The sequence below is a fragment of the Hypanus sabinus genome, chromosome 19 (assembly GCF_030144855.1).
Source record: "Hypanus sabinus isolate sHypSab1 chromosome 19, sHypSab1.hap1, whole genome shotgun sequence".
In the NCBI taxonomy this organism is placed as follows: domain Eukaryota; kingdom Metazoa; phylum Chordata; class Chondrichthyes; order Myliobatiformes; family Dasyatidae; genus Hypanus; species Hypanus sabinus.
The window spans coordinates 77056198-77078919 of NC_082724.1; the positions used below are offsets into that span (position 1 = coordinate 77056198).

The 22722-nt window shown below is 40.9% G+C and overlaps 1 protein-coding gene across 1 annotated transcript in view; it reads left to right on the forward strand.

Moving 5' to 3' along the window:
- Positions 1-22722, forward strand: part of LOC132377873 (cadherin EGF LAG seven-pass G-type receptor 3-like) — a 511939-nt gene that overhangs the window by 306500 nt on the left and 182717 nt on the right. The window contains exons 28-30 of the mRNA XM_059944310.1: positions 17330-17456; positions 20914-21033; positions 21698-21834. Of these exons, the coding sequence (XP_059800293.1) occupies positions 17330-17456; positions 20914-21033; positions 21698-21834 (384 nt within the window). The remainder of the gene's footprint in view (positions 1-17329; positions 17457-20913; positions 21034-21697; positions 21835-22722) is intronic.

The following is a 22722-nucleotide window of genomic DNA, read 5'->3' on the forward strand; positions in this document are numbered from 1 at the left end:
CAGCAAAAAAAAAGCATCGGCACCCACCACTGCGCACTCAAGCATGCAGCAAAGCAACAGCAAAGACACAGGGATTGGACATACCACAGGCTCTCTCTCTCTCCCTCATAAGGGAGAAAGAGGTGTCTCCATTTCACAGCAAGAGAGGAGACATAACAAATAACTCACTGGTTTATGATGTTAAAAGCCCACCAAGTTGCTTTTTCCATGCTTTATGCCCAATGAGCTCAGGCCTCTGGGCACGCAGCCATAGATCTTCCGACTCCCACGACACATTGATCTCCTGCCAGGACACAGACCTTCAATCCACCTGTCTCCAGCTCAACGAGATCTCGGACCTCCAAAGGCGAGCTGAACTCTTAGGCCAAGCCCGTGGCGTGCCGAACAACGGCCAGTCGTGAAATCTTGAGAACGAGTCCCATTCCCGCAAAGAACCGAAGTCAGCGTGTAACTCCAGGTCAGGGTTTTCTAAAGAAACCTGAAAGGGAAAAATAGAGATATCAAAGATGGAAATGGAGCTGTTTCCAAAGATGCAAGCAAAGGAGTCGCAGTTTAGTGCCATCATAACTAAGCTCCGCCCTCCAGATGAGAACAATGTCTGTGACAGCAGTTTTCAGGTATTACCTGGTTTAAAATCTGCAGTTCTAGTCTGAGGCAGAAAATTTGCTACAATGATCTTTCTGCCTGCCCTTGCTGCACTGAAAAAAACATAGATCCTGCAATTTCTTTTCTAAGTGTTACTCTTGCACTATCATCTAAAGACATGACACTTGGTAACCCGAATAGCCAGCATGGTTCTTGGATGTGAGAGGAAAGAAGAGCATTTAGAGGAATCCTATGCATTTATAAAGCCCACACCAACAGCACCAGAGGCCAGTATCAAATTCAGGGTTCCTGGAACTGTGAGATGGTGTCCATTGGTTCACTGTCCATTCAGCAATGTGATGGTAGAGGGGAAGAAACTGTTCCTGAAACATTGAATGTGTGTCTCCAAGCTCCTCTACCTCATCCTTAGTGGTAGCAATAAAAAGAGGGCATGTCCTTGGTGATGGTTGTCCTTATTGATAGATTCCGTCTTTTTGAGGCATCACTTTTTTTAAAGTGTCCTGGATGCCTGGGAGGCTTGTGCCCATGAGAAGCTGGCTGAGTTTGCAACCTTCGATGGCCTTTTCTGATTCTGTACAGTGGCCCCTCCATAACAGATGGTGATGCAATCAGTTAGAATATTCACCATGTTGTATCTGTAGAAATTTGTGAATGTCTTTGATGACATATCAACATACCAGTTCTCCTCAGACTCCTAATAAAAATATGACTGCTGTCATGCCTTCTTTGTAATGGCATCAATATGTTGGGGCCCAGGGTAGATCTCAGAGATGTTGACACACAGGATCTTGAAGCAGCTCACCCTTTCCACTTCTCAACCCTCAGTGAGAACCAGATTGTGTTCCCTCTAGGTCCCCTTCCTGAAGTCCACAAACAATTCCTGGGTCTTACTGACATTTTGTACAAAGATGTTGTTGCGACACCATTCAGCCAGCTGATCTGTCTCGCTCCCATACGCCGCCTAACCAGCAGCTGAAATTCTGCCAACAATAGTTATGTCATCAGCAGATTTATAGGTAGCATTTGAGCTGTGTCTGACCGCACAATATTTGTGATTCTAACATCAGTATTAATCTGGCATAGACTCAATGACACAAATGGCAGCCTCCTGTGCCATTATGGCTCTGAAGGTAAAATGTCTGTACTGACAGATGCTAGCTTTTTAATTAAATTTGAACAAGGTCAAGAAATTCAGGGTTTTTTTCTGTTTTCTCCTTTCCCCAACATCACCCATTTTATATGCACAAACCCAGTGAAGTATGCTGCACCCACTATGCCGCTGATCTGTAGTTAGTCTTCTATTCATTTTAATGGAGAGAAGATTGAGTGAGCTAGGGCCTAGTCCAGGGGTCAGTAACCTTTACCACTGAAAGAGCCACTTGGACCCGTTTCCCACAGAAAAGAAAACACTGGGAGCCGCAAAACCCGTTTGACATTTAAAATGAAATAACACTGCATACAACGTTTTTTTTGCCTTTATGCTATGTATAAACAAACTATAATGTGTTGCATTTATGAAATTGATGAACTCCTGCAGAGAAAACGAAATTACATTTCTGCATGCAACAAAAACATTTTGAACTCCGAAAAAAAGACGTTGGGTTGAAGGTTACTTTTAAGTCAAATACTCAATGTCTATTTGAGTTCTTCTTGTATTTATGAAAAACGCTGAACTTAAATTTTCCGCCAGCAGCAAACCAAAAATAACGTCAGCCAGGTGTCAACCTGAAAAATAAAAGGACTATTTCACTGAACAATGAAAAAATATGAATATTCCTAAAATAATAGGCAATTAAAATATTTATCATACTTGGTTAATGGGATTTCTGCTCCTGGACCTCAGCGCACAGCATCTGCACATCAGGGCTGTATGACGTCACCTTCATCTTTACACAGGATCGCAAGCTGTCATCTGTGAGGCGTGCGCGATGTTTGTTTTTAATAAAGTTCATGTTGGAGAACACCTGCTCACATACATATGTGGATCCAAAGATCGACAGGACTCCAAGCGCATACTTTTTAATGTTTACATAAATGTCGGGGATAGCATTCCATGTTTCGAACACAAGTTTGTCCGGTTTTGGGAGGTTTTCAATATCACTCCATTTGTGATTCTGAACAAGAACGGCCTTCTGACGGGCAACATCTTCAAGGTCTGCTGTCAAGCGTCTAAACTTGGACACCCATATGTCTTTGTCGGCTATTTCGGCCAGTTCCATCACAAGATCAGGTTTACTCACGCCTGCCAATGCAGTCGTATTCAGTAGAGATGAATCAATGCTTAGGGGAGTGACCGGGAAGGATAATGTGTTTTTTTCCTCTCTGAACTCACAGAAGCGTTTCCCAAACGATGTTTGCATTGCGATGATTGCAGAATGTAAATACTCCGAATTTATCATGTCGTGACCTTGTTTGAACTCTCTCAAATTGGGGAAGTGAGACAAAGTGCCTTTCTGTCAATCTCTGGCAAGCACTGTCAACTTGCGCTAGAATGCCAAAACTCCTCCAACATGTGTAGGGCTGTACGTCCTTTCCCCTGAAGAGCTGTGTTCAGCGTGTTCAGGTGCGCTGTCATGTCTACCATGAAGTGTAGCTTTTCCAGCCCTTTGCTGCCCAGGAAAGTTTTCACTTCTTCCAGACACGCGACAAAGCGTTTCAGCACCTCCCCTCTGGACAGCCACCGGACTTTGTTGTGCAGCAGGAGATCAGAATATGCGCTTTCCAGCTCGTCCAGTAACAAACGGAATTGACGGTGATTTAAACTTTTTGCCATTATTTTATTGACAATCTGAATGACAACATCCATTACTTCTGTGCATTCCGGAGGAAATGTTTGAGCGCACAGTGCCTCTTGGTGCAAGATGCAGTGAAAAATCAGCAGCTTTCTGCCCAGCGACTTCTGCAGTAAAGCCACAATTCCCTTGTGCGTTCCCGTCATATTCGGTGCCCCATCAGTAGCTACTGACACCAGGTGGGTAGTCTTTATTCCTTTGGCTCTTAAACAATTCAAGACAGCCTCACAGATGTCCACCCCCCGTGTTTGGTCTTTTAGAGGTATCAACTCAATCAGTTCTTCCTGTGGCCCAGCAGAGTTTACATACCGACAGAACAACGCTATTTGTTCAATATCACCTTTGTCTTTAGACTCGTCACAGGCAATCGAGTAGGCCACAGCTGAATTGATGTCTTTAATTTGCTGTCTTGTGATGTCTTCTGCCATTTTTATGGTTCTGTCTTTGACAGTCTTTGCAGAGAGGGGCATATCCCTGATTTTCTGCACAATTTCACTCTTGTTTTTAAAGTCCGTGAATAGATGTTCTGAAATCTTAATGAAAGATTCTTTTATATATTCACCATCTGTAAACTGCTTCCCGTGCCTGACTATTTCCTGAGCGGCAATATAACTAGCGTATGTCGTTGGTTTTCCGGACTTCATCCATTGCTTGAAATGATTTTTGCTCAGATCAACCTTCCGCATCAGTTCCGAAATGGCTTTTTTTCTCTCATTTCCATCTGGATATTTTTGAGCAAAGGCTGCGTGTTTATTCTAGAAACATTTGACTTTTTGTTGTTTGCTAGTTTCTCAATGCATATTAAGCATACCGGTAAACCAGTCTCGTCAACAGTGAAAGCAAATGAATCTGTCCACGTATCATTAAACGTTCTGTTTTCTTTAGTCACTTTTCTTTTTTTAGAATTCTCCATAGTTGGCCTACCTTGGATCGAAAAATTAAAGAAATCGCGCACTGACGGGTGTCAGGTATTGGCAGTGGTGACCTATATTAATAGCGATAAAAACACGTTGTAGCGGTGTGCTCACGCAGTCAGTAAACTGCAGTCGAATAACTTTATTCGAACTAAACAGCCTTGCTTTTAAGCCTCCCTCAACCTGGCCCCCATGGGCGCGGATGCTGCAAAAGACCAATTATTTCCCAAAGCAACAGGGAGCCGCAGCACAGAGGTAAAAGAGCCACATGTGGCTCCGGAGCCGCGGGTTGCCGACCCCCGGCCTAGTCCCTTCATCAATATTCTAGGTTGTGCAAACCCCTGCACTAGACACACAAGGGCTGCAAAAGTTACTTAATAAATCATAACATGTTTCCAACATCAGCCATTGCCCCATGCCAAATTTCTTACCTACTTCCTAATCATTGATGCATTTTTATTTTTCATTTTAAAAATTTGAATTATATGTTTGACACAATTCAAGTAAAATTTGCAGATCTCAAATAACAGCTGAATGGGAGTTTAAAAAAATTAAGAAGCAAAAGAACTCTGAATATTTCCCTGTGAACACGATTTTCTGGCTTTATCTGTCTGAATTAGTTAAAGCTGGCAGCATTCTTCAACAGCAAAGTAATTACATTAGGAGTGTACAGAATGCACAATAGTATTTCAAAACCATGAGTAATCACTGCTGTTTGTAGAAAGTAAGTTATCATTGAGCTATGAAAAGTAGAGATGTTTTTTACTCATATGTGTTTAATGAATACTCTTGTAAAGCTGCTCAGTTATTTTCCTCTATTTGCATTGCTTGAATTGTATCAGCTTGATTATTTCTCACATTATATGTTCAGTGTATATCTATTATTTGTTGTTATTAAACCAAATTTCCTTTACTCTTTTATTTTTATTTCAATTCTTTTTAAATCATATTTCTAGTGGTCTTAATCTCCTTCCCCTCCAATGTTCTATTTATTGCAACTGTGATACATCTAGGAAATCTAGGAAACCTCAGTGATATTCCAAAAAGATTATTTAAATTTTATTCAGAATTTAGCAAGAAAATCTCCTGGCTGTGGCCACACTGCAGTTGGGAGAGCCTAAAGATGTGGGTCAGAAAAGTGCCTCCATGAATCAATATGGTCTTAGGTGTGTCACGTACCCCGTGACGGATTAAAGAACCAGCAGAAATGGAAAACACTTTGGAATCTGGTATTGCTATAAACTAATAGTGTTTATTAGTAACTACGCAATATAGTAATATAAATGCAGATGTGTTAAACAGGTTAGCAATGATATATATATGCATAAGTGTAGAAATAGGAACAAGACTAGGCTCTTTCAAACCTAGGGGTGGATGGATATAGTTTTACGATGATGAAGAGAGTTCAGTTCAGTTCGAGGTATTTAGTTGAGTAACGTTGGAGAGAGAGAGAGAGGTGAGAGGTGAGCTGATGCCGTCAATCTTCCCATTGTCCTCTGAAATCCTGTTGAAGTCACCAACTGTGACCATAACACATGCGACCATTCTTCAGTGATAGAATTATCACCCAGCCAAGGGTGGACACACAAATAATTCCCCACCAGTCACACCTTTTCACACTGAGAGCCACTGATCGATCCTCCAAAAACCCCACCTTTCCATGGGTACAACAAAGCTTGTCCAGTGTCCAAAACCGTGTGTCTGCCTGTGTAGCAGCGGACCTGGTATTTATTTCAGCATGCTGAACATCAGCTGTCCATCAAACTGCTCCGCCCTTCTCTCTCTGTAAGAACTTACAAGCAGGCAGTGTCCTTGTGGAAATGTAAACAAACTGCCGAGCAACCATAACATCAATCTTCCGAGCATTCTTCGCCACTCTCTCTCTCTTAATAACAACTCAAACAGTGTCCAAAAGCCAGTCTCATTCTCATGACATTTTAAAGTGATAGGCCACAGAAAATATGAGCCCTGGGGTACATAACAGGTTACGCATCAGTGACTACACAGGAGAAAGAAAACCACTTGAAGCTTCAGTGAGATCAACAGCATCAGGCTTTGATATCTACCCTTAGCTCTGTCAGAGCTCTTTTGCTTTTGACCTCAACTTTCCAGGAGTTCATCAGCATGAATCTCGATATTTTTATATTGTGCAATACAAAGTCATCTCCCAGTCTAAAGTTCACTGACACTAATGTTTTAATATTTATGTTTAATTATTGATTTGTTTAATTTGAGTTTTAAGACATGCTTTTAACAAAGTGATCTTATTAACAAATAAGTTAACATCTTTTGTTACCGAAAGATCTAACAGGTGCAAAATCAGGGTAAATATATTTAAACTTTGGTGACCAGGAGGGCAAAATCCCTATTCTTTAGGATATTTCTTAGCAATTATATCAGTTGTTTTATTACCCAACCCGGTTACATTTTCAAACAGCAAGAAGTGGGGTTTAACTAAATGTGTTCCAAGTAGTGACAGCAGATTGAAAATAATCAGTCTTACTGAAGGGTCTCAGCCCTGAAACATTGGTTGTTTCCTCCCCTCCATAGATGCTAACTGACTTGCTGAGTTCCTCCAGCATCTTTGCATGTCTCTCTAGTAATAATATTGTTCAGGTTTAATAGCAGCACAATAGCACCATCTGGCAGTAGCAGTACTCCATGAGCAGAAAATACAGTTGCTATATTCTCAATACCATCTTCAATCCTCTTTATTTTCATGTCAAGGGCATATCAATAAACTCTGCATTAGCAAATATTTTTAAGCTAACGTGACAGTTTAAACATACTGTATTTTGTGTTTGATTGCAATATTCATGATTGTTTGTCATTTCCAGTACACAAGTGTAAAGGAGAACAAAATAATTGTTACTCCAGATCCGATGCAGCACAAAAAAATGGAATAAAATAAGAAAAACAATGATCATTTTAAAAATCATTAAACATACATACGTAAGATAGCTGATATGCATGCATTAATCATGTGTCCATAAAGTGATGTGACGCTGTACATAAGGTAACTGATGTGAATTGATAAAGTTGTGGGGGTGTGGAGGGGTGGGTTAATAAGGAAGGTGTTAATCAGTCTTACTGCATTGGGAAAGTAACTGTTTTTCAGTCTGGCATGGGTGCTACGTAGCCTCCTCCCTGATGGGAGTGGAACAAACAGTCCATGAGCGGGGTGGGGATGTACGATCCTTCATGACCTTACTGGCACTTTTTCAGTACCTTTGTGTATGTACGTCCTTGAAGGTGGGTAGGCCGGTGCTGCTCATGAGTTGAAATCTTAGACAATGTCATTAAAGGGAAGTTTTACTTGAATTTAAGTTTTTTTCAGAGTTAACAAAGCTTTTTAAATGGATCTACATATTTATTGTGGTACAATAAATATTTCTCCATCCTCTTGCATAGATTTCACTTAAGTCAAATGCATTGACGCACTTTCAGTGTACTTGTATGGTACCGCTCCTATTCAGGATTCAAGATTGTTTAATGTCATTTCCAATACACAAATGTAAAGGAGAATGGAATATTGTTACTCCAGATCCAATGTAGGAAAAAAAACAACACAGTAAGATAAAGAACACAATAATAATATTAAAAAACAGTTAAATATAAATACGTAAAATAGCTTATGTACATGGATTGAGTGATTGTATAGTGGCATGCAAAAGTTTGGGCACCCCAGGTCAAAATTTCTGTTATTGTGAGTAAAAGATGACCTGATTTCCAAAAGGCATGAAGTTAAAGATGACACATTTCTTTAATATTTTAAGCAAGATTACTTTTTTGTTGAGCAAACACGAGGAAATCTGCAGATGCTGGAAATTCAAGCAACACACACAAAATGCTGGTGGAACACAGCAGGCCAGGCAGCATCTATAAGGAGAAGCACCGTCGACGTTTCGGGCCGAGACCCTTCGTCAGGACTAACGGAAAGGAGAGATACTAAGAGATTTGAAAGTAGTGGGGGGAGGGGGAAATGTGAAATGATAAGAGAAGACCGGAGGGGGTGGGATGAAGCTAAGAGCTGGATAGGTGATTGGCGAAAGTGATACAGAGCTGAAGAAGGAAAAGGATCATGGGACGGGAGGCCTCGGGAGAAAGAAAGTGGGGGGGAGCACCAGAGCGAGATGGAGAACAGCCAGAGTGATGGGCAGAGAGAGAGAGAAAAAAAAACAACTAAATATGCCAGGGATGGGGTAAGAAGGGGAGGAGGGGCATTAACGGAAGTTAGAGAAGTCAATGTTCATGCCATCAGTTTGGAGGCTACCCAGCCGGTATATAAGATGTTGTTCCTCCAACCTGAGCTTGGATTCATTTTGACAGTAGAGGAGGCCATGGATAGACATATCAGAATGGGAATGGGACGTGGAATTAAAATGTGTGGCCACTGGGAGATCCTGCTTTCTCTGGCAGACTGAGCGTAGGTGTTCAGTGAAACGGTCTCCCAGTCTGCGTCGGGTCTCACCAATATATAAAAGGCCACACCGGGAGCACCGGACGCAGTATACCACACCAGCAGACTCACAGGTGAAGTGTTGCCTCACCTGGAAGGACTGTCTGGGGCCCTGAATGGTGGTGAGGGAGGAAGTGTAAGGGCAGGTGGAGCACTTGTTCTGTATGCAAGGATAAGTGCCAGGAGGAAGATCAGTGGGAAGGGATGGGGGGGACAAATGGACAAGGGAGTCGCGTAGGGAGCGATCCCTGCAGAAAGCAGAAAGACTGGGGGAGGGAAAGATGTGCTTGGTAGTGGGATCCCGTTGGAGGTGGCAGAAGTTACGGAGAAGTATACGTTGGACCTGGAGGCTGGTGGGGTGGTAGGTGAGGACAAGGGGAACCCTATCCCTAGTGGGGTGGCGGGCACATGGGGTGATGTGCGGGAAATGGGAGAGATGCGTTTGAGAGTAGATTTGATGGTGGAAGAAGGGGAGCCCCTTTGTTTAAAAGAGGAAGACATCTCCTTCGTCCTGGAATGAAAAGCCTCATCCTGAGAGCAGATGCGGCGGGGACGGAGGAATTGTGAGAAGGGGATAGCATTTTTGCAAGAGACAGGTTGGGAAGAGGAATAGTCCAGGTAGCTGTGAGAACCTGTAGGCTTATAGTAGATATTAGTAGATAAGCCATCTCCAGAGATGGAGACAGAAAGATCAAGAAAGGGGAGGGAGGTGTTGAAAATGGACCAGGTAAATTTGAGGGCAGGGTGAAAGTTGGAGGCAATGTCAATGAAGTCAACGAGCTCAGCATAGGTGCAGGAGGCAGCGCCAATGCAGTTGTCGATGTAGCGAAGGAAAAGAGGGGGACAGATACCTGTATAGACTTGGAACATGGACTGTTCCACAAAGCCAACAAAAAGGCAGGCATAACTGAGACCCATACAGGTGCCCATGGCTACACCCTTGGTTTGGAGGAAGTGGGAAGAGCCAAAGGAGAAATTATTGAGAGTAAGAACTAATTCCGCTAGATGGAGAAGAGTGGTGGTAGAGGGGAATTGGTTAGATCTGGAGGTATATAGGCCCCCTCTGCCATATTTTCACCATGGACGTCCAGTCCCTATATACCTCCATCCCCCACCGGGATGGTCTCACTGCTCTTCGCTTCTGTTTGAATTCCAGACCTAACCAATTTGCATTTCCCCCTCCCCCCACCACTTTCAAATTTCTTAATATCTCTCCTCTCAGTTAGTCCTGACGAAGGGTCTCAGCCTGAAATGTCGACAGTGCTTCTCCCTATAGATGCTGCCTGGCCTGTTGTGTTCCACCAGCATTTTGTGTGTGTTGTTTTACTTTTTTCTTTCTATCTTTTACAGTTTCAAAATAACAAAAATTGAAAAGGGCCTGAAGCAAAAGTTTGGGCACCCTGCATTAGTAACACCCATTCATTAATTACTAATGAATTCATTAGTAATTGAATTCATTCTTCCCTCTACCAGTGAAATGTTCCCCGTGCCACTGGCTGCAACACAAGCCCAAAGCACGATCGATCCACCCTCATGCTTATCAGTTGGAGAGGTGTTCCTTTCATGAAATCCTGCACCCTTTTTTCTCCAAACATACCTTTGCTCATTGCAGCCAAGAAGTTCTATTTTAACTTCATCAGTCCACATTAGTAACATTAGCAAGTATCACAGCTTGTAAACACTTTCTGTAGCCAGTTAAGAGTCTTTCAGTACTTATTTGAGGGATTTTCGCCCATTCTTCCTTGCAGAAGGCTACTAGTTCTGTGAGATTCTTGGGCAGTCTTGCATGCACTGCTCTTTTGAGGCCTATCCACAGATTTTTGATGATGTTTAGGTCAGGGGACTGTGAGGGCCACGGCAAAACCTTCAGCTTGCACCTCTTGAGGTAGTCCATTGTGAATTTAGGATTATTATCCTGTTGTAGAAGCCATCCTCTTTTCATCTTCAGCTTTTTTACAGACGGTGTGATTTTTGCTTCCAGAATTTGCTGGTATTTAATTGAATTCATTCTTCCCTCTACCAGTGAAATGTTCCCTGTGCCACTGGCTGCAACACAAGCCCAAAGCATGATCGATCCATCCCTGTGCTTAACAGTTGGAGAGGTGTTCTTTTCATGAAATCTTGCACCCTTTTTTCTCCAAACATACCTTTGATCATTGCAGCCAAAAAGTTCTATTTTAACTTCATCAGTCTAAAGGACTTGTTTCCAAAATGCATCAGGCTTGTTTAGATGTTGCTGATGCTAAATTTTGTGGTGAGGACGCAAGAAAGGTTTTCTTCTGATGACTCTTCCATGAAGTTTATATTTGTGCAGGTGTCACTGCACAGTAGAACAGTGCACCACCACTCCAGAGTCTGCTAAATCTTCCTGAAGGCCTTTTGCAGTCAAACGGGGGTTTTGATTTGCCTTTCTAGCAATCCTACGAGCAGTTCTCTCAGAAAGTTTTCTTGGTCTTCCAGACCTCATCCTGACCTTCACTGTTCCTGTTAACTTCCATTTCTTAATTACACTACAAACTGAGGAAACGGCTACCTGTAAACGCTTTATCTTCTTATAGCCTTCTACTGCTTTGTGGATATCATTTATTTTAATTTTCAGAGTGCTCGGCAGCTGCTTAGAGGAGCCCATGGCTGCTGATTGTTGGGACAAGGTTTGAGGAGTCAGGGTATTTATAAAGCTTTGAAATTTGCATCACCTGGCCTTTCCTAACGATGACTGTGAACAAGCCATAGCCCCAACAAGTTAATTAAGGTCTGAGACCTTGATAAAAGTAATCTGAGAGCTCAAATCTCTTGGGGTGCCCTAACTTTTGCATGGTGCTCCTTTCCATTTTTTCACCCTAAAATTGTACAAAACAAAAATAATACACTAATCTTGCTTTAAAATGTTGAAAAGAATGTTTCATCTTTAACATTATGACTTTTGGAAATCAGTTTATCTTCTACTCACTTAACTATTCACAGTAACAGAAATTTTTGACCAGGGGTGCCCAAACTTTTGCATGCCACTGTATGTCTGTAAAATCACGCCAGTCACAGGAGAGTCTGTACATAAGGTGATTCTGACAGGAAATGATAAAGTACTGGGGGTGGGGCACAGGCAGTGGAGGGTGGGCTGGTAGATAGAGGTGTTGATCAGCCTTACTGCTTGGGGAAAGTAACTGTTTTTGAGTCTGGTGGTCCTGGTATGGTTGTTACGTAGCCTCCTCCCTGATGGGAGTGGAATAATCTCATTCATGATAATACAATATTAAGATCTTTTAGTCTGAATTGCTTTTTCTTTGCTGGTGATTAATAGTGCAAGTGAGCATTAGTCACTGAGACTTTCATTGATTTCTCATTTTCAATTGAAGTGTTGAATTTTCCGTGAGAGTTTACTTCATGTGGTTGTATTCTGTCAATTAAAGAGATTATTGTTTATTCCCAATTTTCCATTTTTTCTGCACTGTTCATAGTCAATAGAAAGCTGCCATTACCTTTCAACTATATATTTTTTGCCTTCTGGCTGATTAGTTTGTGTAATAACTTCAGCTTCAGAGTGGGAGGCAATCAGAAATTACACTTGCTTCATTTTTTAATTCTTTCAATGTGAATAGGTAGTTAGCACAGAGCACCCCTGTGGGCATTCAACTCAATAATAAGTGTATTGTTTTGGGTACTGTTGTGAGGCATGACTTCCCAGGGGACCAGGTTACTGGCACTGAGCATAGGTCCATGCTACAGAAGGAAAAGTGGGAGAGGGCGGGAGTAGGGAACAGGCGTGAATGGGACACCCAAATCGCATGATGCCTGCCAAATGCCAGGGTTAGGGACGTCTAAGATCATATCCACAACACTTTGGAGAGGGAAGGAGAGCAGCCAGATGCCTTGGCACATATTGGTACCAATTACATAGGGAGGATAGGCAAAGAGGTCCTGAAAAGAGTATTTAGAGAACTAGATAGCTGACAAGCTGCACCTCCCAGACAGTAATTTCAGGATTGCCTGCTATGCCATGAACCAGTGAGGGTAAAAATGGAATGATTTGGCAAATTAGTGTGTGGCTGAGAAGCTGATGCAGGGGGCAGAGCTTCAGATTCTTGGATCATTAGGATCTCTTCTGGGGGAGGTATTACCTGTTCAAAAGTGACGGGTTGCACCTGAACCCGAGGGGAACCAATATTCTCGCAGGCAGGCTCGTTAGAGCTGTTGGAGAGGGTTTAAACTAATTTGGCAGGGTGCTGGGAACCAGAGTGAAGGGACTCCGGGCTGAATAGATGATAAAAAAAAAGCGAAGGGAACTTGCAGTTAGACTGTCATGAGGGGCAGGCAGGACATAATTACAGCCAGCAGGGTGAGTATCAGTGCATAAGGGATGCAGAATCAAAAAGGGTTGCAAATAGAACACTCAAAGTGTTATATCTCAATGCCCAGAGTACAAGAAATAAGTTGGATGATCTTGTTACACTATTACAGATTGTCAGGTGTGATGTTGTGACCATCACTGAATCATGGCTGAAGGATGGTTGTAGTTGGGAGCTGAATGTTCAAGCCTACACCTTGTATCAGAGGGATAGGAAGGTAGGCAGAAGGGGTGGCATGGTTCCGTTGGTAAAGAATAGCATCAAATCAGAAGAAAGATGTGACATAGGAGCAGAAGATGTTGAATCCTCGTAGGTTGAGTTAAAACTGCAGGGGTGAAAGGACCCTGATGGCAGTTATTTACAGGCCTTCCAACAGTTGCTGGGATGTGGACTGCAGATTACAACAGGAAATAGAAAAAGTTCATCAAAAGGGCAATGTTATGATAGTCATGTGAGATTTGAATATGCAGGTCAATTGCAAAAATCAGGTTGGGGATGGATCTCAAGTGAGTGGCTTTGTTGAATGCCTACGAGATGGCTTTTTACAGCAGTTTGTCATTGAGTGTACTAGGGGTTCAGCTATACTGGATTGTGTGTTACTTAATGAACCAGAGGTGATCAGGGAGCTGAAGGTAAAAGAACCCTTAGGAAGCAGTGATTACAATATGTTCGAGTTCAACTTGAAATTTGATAGGGAGAAAGTAAAGTCTGATGTAACAGTATTTCAGTGCAGTAAAGGAAATTATGGTGGTATAAGAGAGGAGTTGGCTGAAGTAAATTGGAAGGAGATGCTGGCAGGGATGATAGCAGAGCAGCAATGGTGTGAGTTACTGTGAAAAATGAGGAAGGTGCAGGATAGATGTATTCCAAAAAATAAAGAAATGCTCAAAATGCAAAATAGTGCAACCGTGGCTGACAAGCAAAGTCAAAGCTAATGTAAAAGCAAAAGTGAGGGCATACAACAAAACAAAAATTAGTAGGAAGACAGGATTGGGAAGCTTTTAAAACCCTACAGAGAGCAACCAAAAGAATTATTGGGAGGGAAAAGATGAAATATGAGAGCAAGCTAACAAATAATATCGAAGTGGGTAGTAGAAGCTTTACAAGTATGTAAAAAAGAGATGAGTGTCAATACAGGAGCGCTAGAAAATAAGTCTGAAGAAGTAATAATGGGGGCCAAGGAGATGACAGTTGAACTAAATGAGTATTATACATCAGTCTTTACTGTGGAAGATACTAGCAGTGTGCCAAGTGTTGAAGGATGCGAGGGAAGAGAAGAGAATGCAGTTACTATCACAAGGGAGAAGGTGCTCAAAAAGCTGAAAGATCGAAGGGTACATAAGTCACCCAGACCAGATGAACTGCACCCTAGGGTTCTGGAAAAGGTAGCGGTAGAGATTGTGGAGGCACTAGTAATGATCTTTCAAAAATCATTGGACTCTAGCATGGTGCCAGGGGACTTGAAAATTGCAAATGTCACTCCACTCTTTAAGAAAGGAGGAAGACAGCAGAAGAGAAACCTCAGTGGTTGGGATGATGTTGGAGCAATTGTTAAGGATAAGGTTATGGAACACTTGGTTTCACAGGACAAGACAGGAGAAAGTCCGCATGATTTCCTTAAGGGAAAATCTTGTCTGATGAACCTATTGGAATTCTTTGAGGAGATTACAAGCAGGACAGATAAAGGGGATGCAGTAGATGTTGTATATTTGGACTTCCAGAGGTCTTTGACAAGGTGCCACACATGAGGCTGTTTACCAAGTTAAAAGCCCATGGCATGACAGGAAAGTTACCTGAATGGTTAGAGCATTGGCTGATTGGTAGGAGGCAGCGAATGGGAAGAAAGGGATCCTTTTCTGGTTGGCTGCAGTGACTAGTGGTGCTCTGCAGAGATCAGTGTTGTGGCTGCTTCTTTTTATGCTGTATATCAATAGAAATAAGTGTGTAAACTATTTTCTAAATAGGGAGAAAATCCAAAAATCTGAGATGCAGTGGCACTTGGAAGTCCTTGTGCAGAAAACCCTAAAAGTTAACTTGCAGGTTGAGTCAGTGGTGAGGAAGGAAAATGCAATGTTAGCATTCATTTCAAGAGGTCTTGAATACAAGAGCAGGGATGTGATACTGAGGCTTTATAAGACACTGGTGAAGCCTCACCTTGAGTATTCTGAACAGTTTTGGCCTTCTCATCTAAGAAAAGATATGCTGGCATTGGGGTGGGTTCAGAGAAGGTTCAGAAGGATGATTGCGGGACTGAAAGGTTTATCATACAAGGAATCTTTTATAGTTCTGGATTCTTACTCATTGGAACTTAGAAGGTTGAGGGGGAATCACATTGAAACCTTTTGAATGTTGAAAGAGCTAAAAAGAATAGATTGGGAATGGATGTATTCCAAGATGGGAAGAGTCTAGGACAAGAGGACACAGTTTCAGGATAGAGGGGCGTCCATTTAAAACAGATGCGGAGAAATTTATTTCACTAGAGGGTGGTGAATTTGTGGAATTTATTACTATAGGCAGCTGTGGAAGCCAGGTCATTGGGTGTAGTTAAGGCAATAGCTCTTGATTGGACATGACATCAAAGGTTAGGGGAGAAGACTGGGGAGTGGGGAGAAAAGGATCAGCCATGATTGAATGTTGGTGCAGACTCAATGGGCCAAATAGACTAATTCTGCTCCTATGTCGTAGGTCTTATGGTCCAAGATTAATTCTTGTCATAGTTCAGATATTTTAAACTCTTCAGCAAAAGCTACAGAATCCATTCAAAGCCTGGAATGCTTGTAGCTGATCAGATAAGTGAAAAATTGACTTCGATTTCAGGAATATCTTGTACTTAAACCATGACTCATTCTTTTTTTATCTTAAGTAATTCTTAATAAACAACCAAGCTCTTGCTTTGATATTTCCGATCCAAAGTCTCTCCTTGTGGCCTGGAAAGCAAATCATGAAAGATAAAAGTTAAAAGAAATGCAAGTCAGCAATTTCTCTGATATCTATTGGTAAATGATTATAACCATGGAGAGAGAAATGATTGTAACCAGTCGGGTAGTGTGGCAGTGTGTGTGATGCTATTACACCTTGGGGTGTCAGAGTTTAATCTATATGTTTTTCCCATGGAACGAGTGGATTTTCTCTGGGTGCTCCAGCTTCCTCCCACAGTCCAGAGGCCTACCAGTTAATTGGTCATTGTAAATTGTCTAATGATTAAGTGTGGCTTAAATCAGGGATTGCTGAGCAGTGCAGCTCAAAAGAACAGAAGGACCTATTCTGATCCATATCTCCAAAAAAATGAATAGATTTCTTCAGTTAGGAATTTTTTTCAAAAGACCTTTAATCATGCAAACACTTTTTTAAAAAACCATACAGTCTTCAGTTATTCTTCAGCAATGTTAAGTGTCTTCCCCTGCAAAATCCTTTAGAAAACTCAGGTGTTTCTTTATATCTGCCCACGCCTTACATTTGTTTACATGCTTAGGGCTGCCAACAGACGCATGAGGAACTGGGACACCGGGATTAAACCTGGGCCCTTCAAAAACGGCAATCTTACCAGTCCTCTGTGAGTAGATGTTGTCAACCACAGGGTCCTTCATTTTCCTCTTTTATCCCCAAAGGAGTAACTTTTATCTGTGTCTTTTTCCTCTTTTTCTCCTAATTATAGTCCGTACACCAGCCAGGAGGGCGAATCAGTTTGTCCTAACGAATGACCTGCATCTGTGATCACAATCCACCCTATCAGGAGGCATGATTCAGATGTAATTTCTTTCCATTCTAGAATGTACCCTTGTGGTAAAATAGTAGTGATAATTTTCTCTTGCCGCCATGTTTGAATCTGAGTAGCTATCAAGAATGTGCTGAGAGTCGGTCTTGAGTGTCAGGTAGGCTCTGAGCTTAAATGTGTAAAATTGTGACTATAACCATCTAACCTGCTGCTTTCTTGGCCAATATGCAATAAGAATCTTAATCAGTTTCTTAAAAAAAACTAACACTCTTGTTAACAGTCCTTCAGGCAAATTATATCATACCAATAATGCTGCCTTTGTCCTGTTGCCTAATCTGAGTCTTGCCTGCACACAATTCTGTCCTCTTCTCCCAGTACCCCTATCCTACACATTTTTGTTATAATCAATGGCAGGTATGCTGTTGCTTCCAACAAGCTTTGTTGTTCCTCTGCTGTGTCTCGTTGTGTAGGTTATTCTCTACTTCTCTCTGTTTCTCCAGTACCACAGTACGAAGCGCCTTCATTATGCTGCTAATCGCTAGTGCCACATGGCTTCTTGGGCTGATGGCTGTCAACAACAGCATCCTTGTTTTTCACTACCTCTACACTGTCCTCTGCTGTTTTCAGGTAAACACTAACTCTCACTAACTGCATGGTAACGTATTCTAATATGACCAGTCTGAATGATAGAATTCAGTGAGTCAGTGTAAGATTGTCTTCTGTGTAACTCAGTTTTTACAGTTTCTTTGAAATTGTGTGTAACATTTGAATTTGAGGTGAATGTACACGAGCATCACCGTATCTTGTATTGCAGAATCCATATTTTTAATACATGCCTGTGCAAGCAAAAATTGAAGTCACTCATCTGGTGCTTACCTGCACAGTACAGATTATGTAACAGTATATTTACAATTACTTCTGATATCCTCAACACTGTGAATATTGTAACACATAATTGGTCTAGCAATATAATGTTGTATAGATCCTGGACCATCAGCCAGAGTTCAGAGACACAAATACAAATCCCACCAAGATAGCGAGGGACTATAATTAACTAGACACGGAATTTTAAAAAGTTGTTGCTGCGACGATGACCATGAAACAAAATTATTGTTAAGAATCCAATAATATCCTTCAGGGAAAGAAATCTCACAGATTTACCCTCTCTGGTCTTTATAATCATACTTGTAAAATTTGTTATACCACAGAAGAAGTATAAAGTACAACAATCCCCACAGTCCAATTTGCCTTTGTAATCCTCTATAATCTTAACATAGCATTGTTCAAAACATGGACCACGGAACTGAATTCCAGGGATCAGGTGAAAATGATTGTACTTGACATCAAGATAGAGTTTGACTGAATGGGACATCAAACCAAGTGGCCAAATAGAGTCATGCAACACTACAGAACAGAAACAGACCCTCCAGCCCATCTAGTGCATGCCAAACTGTTATTCTACCGAGTCCCATCAACCCTAGCTCTCTCTATCCCTTGCATCCATGTACTTATCCAAGCTTCTTTTAAGTGTTGCAATCAAACCTGCATCCGCCACTTCCACTGGTAGCTCATTCCACGCTTGCACCACACTCTGGGTGAAGATATTCTCCCTGCGGTTCCCCTCAAATACTTCACCATTCACCCTTAACCTACAATCTATTCTAATCTCACCAACTTAAATGTTGACAATACCTCCCTTCACTACCTTCTCCGGAAGATTTCAACCACTCTCTGGGTGTAAAAACATATTCTTCCTCAGATCCCTTTTACTTCTGTCAACAGATATCAGAGACAGAACATTCCAGTGCTGATATCTGAGTGTGAGAGAAGCAGCGTTGATAGTCACTGTTACTGATCATGTGTCTCAGAAGGATGAAAAATAAACTTTTTTTAAATAGCTGGTAAGATTCTAATATTATTTGCAGGATTGTTCTCCACTAAGAATTTGTACATAACACGATACTTGTGTTGTCCTATCATCTGAAGTAGTCTCTATTTGTGATTGCCCGGTGTTCATTGGTTGCCCCCACTCTCTATCTGCTATCTCTTTGCACCTGTTCTTGGGGGCCACCCAGGATTTAGGTGGGCAACAGAAGAATTTTCAGCAGCACAGTAAGGAATACCTGCCTTCAGCAAATTTCTGGTAACTTCAACTACTGGCAGAACTCTGCCCTAGCTTTGCTGTTAGCAAAAGCTACCAAGGCCTTCAAATATATTTAAAAATTAACATTTTTAAAACAGCTAAAAAATTAATGGTTAATTTGCAACACCTGAAGCCAAATGAATGATTAAATCTAACCTGAAATTATTTTAGATAAACTTATTATCACCTAATGATTTAAAAAAAGCTACAGGCCCCTTTCAAATCACACTGTCTTGATAGATTTCCCAGTATAATGCTGGGAAAATGATAGCAATGGTAGAATGAATACATAGATTATCATCTCAAATTATTCAATAAATCTATTACGTGTGTTTGATGGTCCTGTGCATGATATGTAAGTTCCGCAATGGAACTTAATGCATTTTTATCTTTTAATGCATTAGTTAGGACCAGAGGTACCTTAGAAGTTGATTGAAACTTGGGTACAAGTCAACAAAGAATGAAAATTCAGTTCTGTGACAATTGTAAAACCAGTTTCTTCAGCAAATTAATATTTGCTGTATGTTCAAAATCTCACTAACATTAGGGTGGGGAAAATAAGATGTCAACAAAATATCAGTAACATTAACTTGTTTGGTGCCCAAAAGAAAATTTTTTACTAGAAATGTTTGTCAGATGTTAACTCTAGTTCTGTATTTCAAGGTTTCACAAGATGAACATGAGCAGGGCACACATTGAGCTTCACTGGTTTCAATTACAGGTGATCTGTTGCAAAAACCAGTTCACAACAAATATTTAAAAGTCCTTTTGGCCAATCTCTAATCTGTTTATGTTTATGTATGAATTAGAATTAGTGATGTGGCTAACTTTTTAAAAATGTATTCATTCCTACATTGAGAGAGAATTCCACAATGGAGAGGAATAGACTGTAAGTAGTTTAATCAACCTTGAGGTAGTCTAAGGTTGCTCAGTTCTTGTAACTTTATTTTGTTAAATGATGTTTGATTATACTGTTTTATCACTTTAGGCATATATTGTAAACCCAGGATTAAAAGAACTATAGCTGAATAAGATCAAATCTCAATTTTTTTTTGCAATATTGAAACTGAAATGAGACTTTATGAAACTGAACCTAACAGTTCTTGTTCCCTTTGGCATCCAAACATTCGGCATTGTTATTCTTCAGAATTTGAAAGACTGGGCTTTGGGAAAGCAAGTTCTTAAAAAGTCACAATGATTTGAAAAAGGGAACAGTCCTACCTAAATGGCCACCTTATTATCTGGAGACAATGATCTAGACTTGGAGTAAGGAAAAGTAGGCTCACCACATCCACTTAATAATAATCTGTTTAATAATGTCATCAATTTCAAAGAGCTTACATATCATTCTTCTTAACTCAAGTGAATATAGACCTCTTGTTTTTACAAGAAAAACAATGTTTTATCAAAGTTTGGTGCAAAAGAGCAATTAGCTATCAGAATATGTTTTTAAAAATTGTAATTGAGAAGGTTATGTGTCCATTCACTAGCTAGTACTTGTAGTTTGGAGTAGCTTAATGCCATGTTTCTCCAAAACAAATCTGATCCCAACCTTGTTCTTCTTGATAGTCCACAGTCATTGTATATTCTTAGTTCATCCAAACACTTGTTTTCATGCCTAATTATTAAGGATCATACTTAAAAGAGAGATAAAAATAAATCTAAAATAGTCTTAAGTAACAACCTGCTGTGGCGGCTATATTTTAAGTGAGCTTCAAAATAAACTTGATAAACCACATCAGTATAAATCAAAATCCTGTACTCCATGTAATCCAATTCATCACAATCATTAACAAGTCACTGGAACATCTGACAGTTCCACCAGGTAAGTGGAATTAGGATTTCATTGTAAAGTTAAAATGGAAATGATTCTAATAAGTGACCCTGCTGCAAACTAAATGGACTTTTGATTTGACAGTAATTCTTCCTAATCTCCCATAGGGATTGGCTGTTCTTGTTTTGTTCTGCATCTTAAATGATGAAGTACAGGAAGCTTGGAAATCAGTTTGCCTTGGGAAGAAAAACCAGAGTGATGACACAACACGAGCACCTCAACTCTCGGTAAAACGCCTAATGTTTGGTAATAAGGATATCCTAGTGAAGAGGAATAATATTAAGTCGCTGAAGTGGTTCTTAGGTTGGAATAAACTCGTAAGACACAAGAGCAGAATTAGGCCATTTGGTCCATTGAGTTTGCTCCGTCATTGCATCACCGCTGATTTATTATCCCTCTCAGCCCCATTCTCTTGACTTCTCCCCATAATCTTTGATGCCCTGACTAATCAAGAACTCATCAACCTCCGCTTTAAGTATTCATTTATTTAAAGATATGGCACAGAATAGACCCATCCAGCCCTTCCAATTGCATCACAAAGCAATTCCTGAATTAACCCTCACATAATCACATGACAATTTGCAATAAACTTATTAACTTGTACATCTTTGGACCGTGGGAGGAAAGCAAAGCACTCTGGAGAAAACCCATGCATTCCACAGAGAGGACGTATAGACTCCTTACTTACTCCGAACTCTTAACACCCAAGCTGTAGTTGCATCACACCCACAAAGTACCCAATGACTTGGCCTCCACAGCAGTCAGTGGCAATGAATTCCACAGATTCACCTCCCTCTGGCTAAAGCAATGCCTCCTCATGAGCTATTAAGTATTACATTTGAATTATCCTGTGAACTTCCAATATTTATATATACTGCAATTTGCTCCTAGAGTTCCCACCCATACAATAACACATCACTGTTTGAAGAGAGTGGTCTGCATCGGATAACACTTGGAACATCAACGATATCTTCAGTGAGCACTGCCCGGTCAGCACGAACGCACTCCAGTCAACCTGGCTTTCTCAGGTATGTGTGTCAGCAAATCAACATAATGGCTTACAATAGGGCTATTTCAGGGAAAGAATTAATGTTAGCACCTATAAGCAATAGCTGCTGTCTATAGGTCAATATATATCTAATCTGCACTGTACCTAAACTTTTGCATCAAAGAAAGAGCCCTCTCCAATCTGAACATTGAACTTTGAATTGCCACCAATTAGAATCTGGCAAAATGGAAAAGAAGGTCGTAACTTCACAATATTTATTTTGGTAGAATCAAAATTGAACTTCTGCCTGCAATATTTGCAAGCATTGGCAGACATGATATCGATACTGCAAAAGCATAACTGACTCAATTACGTCACATATGTATTGTGAAAACTTAGCCCGTTTTGAGAGAGAGTTGCCTCCACTACACCCCCCCACCCCCACCCCATCAAATAAAGAGCTCTGGACTATTGCATTCTCGAAAAAGTTGTAAAATACAAACAGGAATACTGGAACAAAGATTAAAGGTCAGACAGCATTGGTGAAGCTTTTATTCATAGCAAGGAAAGGCTATAAAAAAGGCAGATCGATTCAGCTGGTCAGGCAGCACCTGTGAAAACAGTAAAACCAAAGTTACAGGTTGTCAAACCAGCCAATTTGAAAGCATGGTCATAAACCTGAAATGTTAACTTCTGGGCTTTTCCAGATTTTTTTATATTTTAGATTTCCAACTACTGCTGTGTTCTGTATCTGACAGCCCCAGCATTAATTTTTCTATTTCCTCCATTTTCCTTCAGCTTACACCTGCTTTAGGCAGACTAGTTGGTATTTACAAACTGTCATCACACTTTCTCAGGCAACATCAAACTGTCTCCCATTTTCTCTTGATCTCTGTCCCATTACATTTGTTCTCACCATTCTGTCTTT